Source organism: Notechis scutatus, chromosome 16 (assembly GCF_049901735.1).
Source record: "Notechis scutatus isolate UNSWTSFEM ecotype Mainland chromosome 16, rNotScu1.2, whole genome shotgun sequence".
NCBI lineage: Eukaryota > Metazoa > Chordata > Lepidosauria > Squamata > Elapidae > Notechis > Notechis scutatus.
Genome location: NC_142024.1, coordinates 1,983,453 through 1,990,282, shown reverse-complemented (window position 1 = coordinate 1,990,282; position 6,830 = coordinate 1,983,453). Strand labels below are relative to the sequence as shown.

Below are 6,830 nucleotides of genomic sequence, written 5' to 3'. Positions count from 1 at the left end.
AGTGACCGTTCCAAAGTTACGACGGCCAAAGGGGAAAAAAAGGGACGGAAGGACCAGTTTTCACGCCTTAGGGATCTTTGCAATGTCCCCGCGGTCACCCGATTTACGCTTGGAGGATCGGCAAGCGGCTCACATTTATGACGGGCGCACTGTTCCCCGGGAGGGGGGGGGGTCCCGGGATTCCTTTCGGCCAAGCCGACGGGAAAACCCGGATCTACTTCACGACCGCGTGACTCCTTGAAGAACAGCAGGGCTTTGCTTAACGAACGAGGGCGGGGAAAGTCGGGAAATGGGGCAAAACCCACTTAAGAAGAAATGTCTCGCTGAATGACAGAAATTTCGGGCGTAAGCCGAGGACTGCCTGTAAGTTGAGGACCACCTGTAAAACGGGGCAAAGCCCACTTCAAAACAAATGTCTCACTTAACAAAAATAATTTCAGCCGTAAGAGGATTGTTGAATTGTCCCACGGCAAAATTGTCCTGTGGTGAATTGACCAGCCGCGAAGTGTCCCCTTCCCTCCTCACACCCTCCTCCCCCTCCCATTACACAGACCAGAGGTGAGTTCTGGAGAACACCATCTGTCCTGCGGGGTCTTCCCTCCCGCCCTGTGGAGCCCACTGCCCCCATTGTACTTCCCCCATGCCGACTTCCACCAAGCCCTCCTCCCGACACGTCGCCTCCGGATCGCTCGGACCGGCTGCCCTGAACCTCCGAGCAACGACGGCCGTTATTGCCTTGCTTCAAAAAAAGAAAAAGAAAAAAGAACGCCCTTCCATAGGAAGAATTACTCGCCCGGGACGGCGAGGGGAAGACCGGAGGTTGGTGTTTACACCCTGTAAGAGATGGGAGGGGTTTGTTTTTCCCCCCAGGGGTGGGAATTCAGCCGGTTCGCAACGGTTCAGGCGAAAACGGTTGTTCCGGTGATCATTTGGTGCCGTCGGCCCCTGCCCTAGTCCAGTGGTGGCTAACCCTTTTGGGGGCTCATGTGCTGAAAATTGTGCCTGTGCTTGCGCTCTCGCATGCCAGCACCCAGAAGATAATGCACGGGGGGGGCCCCACGCCCCTTGCGCATGCACCCATGATTCCCCCCTCCCATCTCCTTACCTGCACTGCGCATGCGCGCACCTCCCGGCTGATTTGAGGCCCATTTGAGGCCTTTTTGGGCCTCTGCAGCCAAAAAAAATGGGCCCATTTCATCACTTCAGGTATTTCCGGAAATACCGCAAGTGACAAAACGGGCCTGTTTTTTCGGCCTCCAAAGGCTGCAGAGGCTTTGTAACTGATTGTTACACCGGTTGAATCCCGCCTCTGGGTTTTTTAATTTTATTTTATTGCATGTTGCGAGAGCTCGTGCCGGGGGGCGGGGAGGGGTCAGCCGGATGCTCTCCCGGGCTCTCGATAATGGAAGATTTGACAGATGGTCCTTCTGGATGGGATGTCCGTTTCCCTCCCCAAAAGCTTCGTTGGGTCAGCTGTGACGGGACGGATGGATTTTCTCACACCTCCCCTGGTGGACTTTGGAGGGTTGGGGGAGGGGGGTCAATCAAAACCGCCCCACCCAAGAAGTAAACAGGGAATGGCCTTGACTGGAAGAGATCTGGACAAGGAAGAGAGCAACAAGGTTGTCGAGTCGTTCTTTTGTGCACGTGTGTGTGTGTGTATATGTGACTCGAGTTCATGTTAACAGATAATAGATAACCGATAATCAGAGTTGGAAGGGACCTTATAGGTCATCTAGTCCAACCCCCCGCCCAAGCGGGAGACCCTACACCATTTCTGACAAATAGCAGCCCAATCTCTTCTTGGAGGTCTCAAGTTGTTTGTTTGTGTGTCTGTGTATGTGTCTGTGTGTGACCAGTTCAGCGTTCCACCCCTGAGCGATAATGGAATACCCTGTAAATCGATAAAATCGACGGCAGCACCGAGAAAATGATCCGGATCGAAGGAAGGTGGTGCAGGAAATGGTCCCTCCCTGGGACTTGGAGACCTGCGGAAGAGGTTGTGTTGGGTGAGGATCCTGCTTTCCTCAGCGAGAGAGGGAGAGGGGTCAGAGCTGGGAACGAGAAGGGAGGGTGGGCCAAGGGAGATGGATCTTAGGGAGGGCAGGTGGAGACACCGGTGGGCTCCGGATACCCTGGAAGAAGTGCGGGGGTCTCCGGAGAAATCCCTATTCAGTTTCAGGTGGGCCGCACGTTGTCCGCCGCTGATGGAGGCTCGGGGCGAGCGGAGCTCCTTTCCAAGCCCCCCCACCCCTCGGCAAAGGTGCCGTTGAGGGTGCGGCCCGAACGTTATTGCAATCGGTGTCTTTAAAAAAAAAGAAGTGTGTCAAGAATCCACAGTGGTCATCTCCAGCGAAGACTCGTCTCGTGCGGGAGAGACACCTCCTGGCCGTCCCTCCCAGATCACGGCTCTCTGCCATACGGTAGGGACCAAGTTCTGGTGCCCACCCGAGGGTGGAGAAGAGGACCTGGCCTCTTTCGGGGGCCTCCTTCGACCTCCTCGTTCTGAGCAGGAGCGAGCGGGGGCATCCCACCGCTGACACGACAAGCGTGGCTCCGGCTAACTCCGCGGTGGGGGTTCCGCCGTGCGAAAGCCTCTCCGAAGACAAGCAGCCGCGAAGGCCTCCTCGTTTCTCCCTCCCCTCCCAAGGAGTTCCTATCAGAGGGGTCTCCGGCAGCCCAGGGTGTTGAGAAGTTGGGACCTCATGATTTGGATGCTGGTGAGGATCTTCCTCTGGTGGCCCGTCAGGCTGATGCCCAGGTTTTGCACGTCTCTGGAGGAGGGATGGGAGGAGAAAAAGGAGGGGAGAGAGAGAGAGAGAAAATGTGGGAGAGAGAGAGAGAGAGAGAGAGAGAGAGAGAGAGAGAGAGAGAGAGAGAAAAGAAAGAAAGAAAGAAAGAAAGAAAGAAAGAAAGAAAGAAAGAAAGAAAGAAAGAAAGAAAGAAAGAAAGAAAGAAAGAAAGAAAGAAAGAAAGAAGAGATAGAAAGAGAGAGAACATGGGAGAGAGAGAATATGGGGGAGTGAGAGGGAGAGAGGAAAGGAAAGGAAAGGAAAGGAAGGAAGGGAAGGAAGGAAGGAAGGGAAGGGAAGGGAGGGAAGGAAGGGAGGGAGGGAGGGAAGGAAGGAAGGAAGGAAGGAAGGAAGGAAGGAAGGAAGGAAAAAAGAAAAAGAGAACGTGGGGGAGAGAGGGAGAGAGAAAGAAAAGAAAAGGAAAGAATTTGGGAGATAGAGAGGGAGAGAAAAAGAGAGAGAATATGGGAGAGCGAGAACATGGGGGGAGAAAGAAGAGAGAGAGAAAGAGAAAACGTGGGGGAGAGAAAGAACGTGGGGGAAGAGGAGAAAGAAAGAGGAAGAAAGAGAATGTGGGGGTGAGAGAGAAAGAGAGAAAGAAAGAGAGGAAGAAAGAAAAAGAGGATGTGAGAGAGAGAGAAAGAAAGAGAGAGAGAAAGGAAGAGAAAAAGAGAACATGGGAGAGAAAGAACATGGGGGAGAGAGAGGAAGAGAGAGAAAGAAAAAAAGAGAAAGATAACGTGGGGGAGAGAAAGAACAAAGGGGGAAGAAGAAAGAGAAGAAAGGGGAGAAGAGAGAGAGAGACATGAGGGAGAGAAGAAGAGAGAGAGAGAAGGTGGGGAGGGAGAGGGAGAGAGAAAGAAAAAGAAAGAAAGAAAGAAAGAGTGGGAGAACGTGGGAGAGAGAGAGGGAGAGAGAAAGACAAGCAGAATAAGCTAGAATTATTTGATCCCGAAGCAAGAAAAGGAAAGAAAAGAAAAGGGGCCTAATTATTTCCCTCGACGTTGCCTTCTCCTGCTGCAGGTTTGAATATTTCATGGTCGCGGAAAGAAACGTCGGTTTTTCTGATGTTTTCCTAGCTTAAAAGGGCCAGGAGATTTAAGAGGGCGGGTTTGCTTCTGCAGGAAGAGGGGAGATCAGAGCCACGGGATAAGCCACCGCCACCGTTCCACCTTCTGAGGCTCTTCTAGTCCTTGATCCTTCTGCGGTCGGCCTGGTGATCACCTCCGAATGTCCAAATTTAACCCCGGTTGAAAACAGGGTTTAGGAGCATCCGGCAGTGGGAGAGCGCCAGTGGTCTTAACGTCTGCGAGAACATCTGGGGTTGGACTAGAAGACCTCCAATGTCCCTTCCAACTCTGCTATTCTATTCTATTCCATTCCATTCCATTCCATTCCATATTCTATTCTATTCTATTCTAATTCTATTCTATTCTTATTCTATTCTATTCCTATTTTATTCTATATTCTATTCTTATTCTATTCTTGGAGGCAGAGGAGAGACAAACCAGCATCTGGCCTCCAATGATGGTTTGCGTTGAACGGATTAGAATCCTGCCCAACGTCACACAGATTCGCGACGGTGCAGGGCGAGAAATCTTTCTGGACTCTTCCCAGAGAAACGACCTGGGGGTTGGGGTCTTCCTGGAAGGACCAAAATATCCATCCCACCCCGCTTGAAAAGCATTCCCCACCCACCCCAAGATTTGAGGGAGGGGGAAAAGAAGAGGGAAGGGGTTCTCCAAGAAGCAGAGATGCTCTAAGGACAAACTATGGGCCAGCAGATCGACCCTCAGAGGGATTTTCCAGCCTGGAGCGTCGCAGCACACCTTTGGGGTTGGGCTAGATGACCTCTGAGGTCCCCTGCTTACTGCAAAGTCCCTCCACCGCCCGTGACTGTTTTCAGGTTGGCTCAAATCCAGAGGAAACGGTTGAGTTTTATCGGGGGAGGCCCTCTCCGTTCAGTGGGGGGAGACACCACAGGTGGAAAAAAATCAAGACACCGCTGTCAACTCATAAAATATTTCTATGGTTGTTTTAGGGAGTGGGGAGCAGTGAGGCAGCTTGGAAACCGAAAGTGCATTCCATCAATAGTTTTGCAGAGATAGTAACTAGGTGACTGAAGTTTCCGCCGTGGCAAATATCTACTTGGAGAACGTGATTGATGACTCTGGGCTATGGATGGGTCTCATTGGAGAATATGATTTATGACACACTCAGGGGGTGGGGGTGGGAAACCAGGGTCAAGGATGACAATGAATGATGGGTCTCAAGAGTCAGCCACACCCAGGCAATACTGGCATGTTAACTCCCAATAAATCCTTTGGAAGTTTGGGTAGTTTGGCTCGAGACTCGGGATTTAAATGGGGTTCGGTGCCAGAATCCTGACACTGGCGTTTGTGTGTTTGTGTTATGGTGTTATGGTGCGAGAGACGGCTTGCACACACACACACACGCAACTTACTCAATATTCATGTGCATCACCATGCCGAGAGATGAGTAGCCACCCAGGGCAAAATTTTCCTGGTACCTTCCCAGCCGTATCGAGTCCAGCCATTCTTCCACAGAGCTGCAGAGGGTGAAATCGATGTGGCTCCGTTCGGACAGCGTTTGGGTGAACCTGCAGGCAAAAAAAAAAACCACAAAAAAAAAAAAAGGAGGGGTGTGTGTGGGTGTGAGTGTGTCAGTGAAGGGGGTTGTGTTTTATAACATCCGCTGTTGCGGGTTGTGTAGATGGTCCCTCAAACTCCACCTTGAGCCTTCTAAGTGTCCGAGCAGGACACAACGATGTCATCTGCACCGTGTGTCTAAATTGGTGGAGGATTTTTTGGCCTGGACTAGATGACCTCCGAGGTTCCTTCCCAACTCGGTTATCCTGTAAGAAAGGGTCTCTTGCCTGAGTCGGGTGGGTGGGGGTGGACTAGATGACCTCCGAGGTCCCTTTCCAACTCTGTTAATCTGTATCCTGTACATCCCTTGAACTGCTTAAGCCACAAGGCTTCCAATGGTCGGGGCAATAGTTCAGCGGTTGTAGACGAGACTTTGGGTTCAGAGTTTGCACGCTGGGGAATACGCAGCCGTGACAGGGCGTGTGTGGAAAAAGGGCACCAAGCGGAGAAGCCGAGGCGGGCTTACTTACTGGGGATGGGGCACCACCAGGAAAGGGGACAAAGTAGACGGGAGGGGGGTGGAAACCATTCAAGAGACGTGAGAACGGGGATAGGAGCGCTTTAGTGTCTCGTTTCAGGAATCGGTTCGCCGCTGCCAATTCGCCACGGCGGACTCGCCGCCGCTGACTCCCCGACGTCCAATGGCTCGCAGCTGTATCGTTGGCGACGGCCCACTTACCGGTTGAGCGTGGCGGTGCATTTTAAGTTTTGAGGGTTACGGATGAGTTTGTCCAGGATGTCCAAGATTTGGGAGAAACGCGGCCTCTCGTCCGGTTCTTTCTGCCAGCAGTTCAACATCAGCTGGTGCAAGGCCACGGGGCATCCCATCGGAGCGGGCAACCGGTAGCCTTCCTCCACCGATTGGATGACCTGCAAGGAAAGGGTTGTTGCCAACCGGTGAATCGGCTATGCTGGAGAAATCGGGGGGGGAGAAAAAAATCGGGTATTTTTGTGTGTCTTCGGACAGTAGCTGGGGAGGAAGGGGTATCTCTGGGTGGGACGCGTTCCATCTTGAAGCTAGTGTCAGGATTCCAGCCGTCGCCCGAATTAAATCGTGATCCTCGAGCCAAACTTCAAAAAGCTTCCAAGGATTCATTAGAGGCGACATATTCTCTCCAATTGATTTATTTAGGAACAGATCTGATACGTCTAAGGCCATTTCCCAAAGTGAACGTATTTTTGCGGATTACACAGAATCCACCTCTCTCTCCTCCCACTTCTACACTTCACAAATCACGAGAACCAATTAACTGCAACTGGAATTTCTTAGTACGACCTACGGAATAACCTTGATCTTTTCAACTCCTCCACCCCCTTTCCATATGTGGCAGCTGAATTTCAAAGCTGACACTCCGGTAGTTTAGTTGCA

General features: G+C 51.8%; 1 protein-coding gene across 2 annotated transcripts in view; it reads right to left on the bottom strand.

Moving 5' to 3' along the window:
- Positions 1–2,489: 2,489 nt before the first annotated feature.
- EPHA8 (EPH receptor A8) overlaps positions 2,490–6,830 on the bottom strand; it is a 53,463-nt gene continuing 49,122 nt past the window's right edge. For both annotated transcript variants that reach the window (XM_087944448.1, XM_087944447.1), the window contains exons 15-17: positions 6,141–6,331; positions 5,257–5,412; positions 2,490–2,774 (exon numbers count right to left, since the gene is read on the bottom strand). In XM_087944448.1, coding sequence (XP_087800574.1) covers positions 2,660–2,774; positions 5,257–5,412; positions 6,141–6,331 — 462 coding nt within the window. In that variant the 3' untranslated portion in view covers positions 2,490–2,659. The remainder of the gene's footprint in view (positions 2,775–5,256; positions 5,413–6,140; positions 6,332–6,830) is intronic.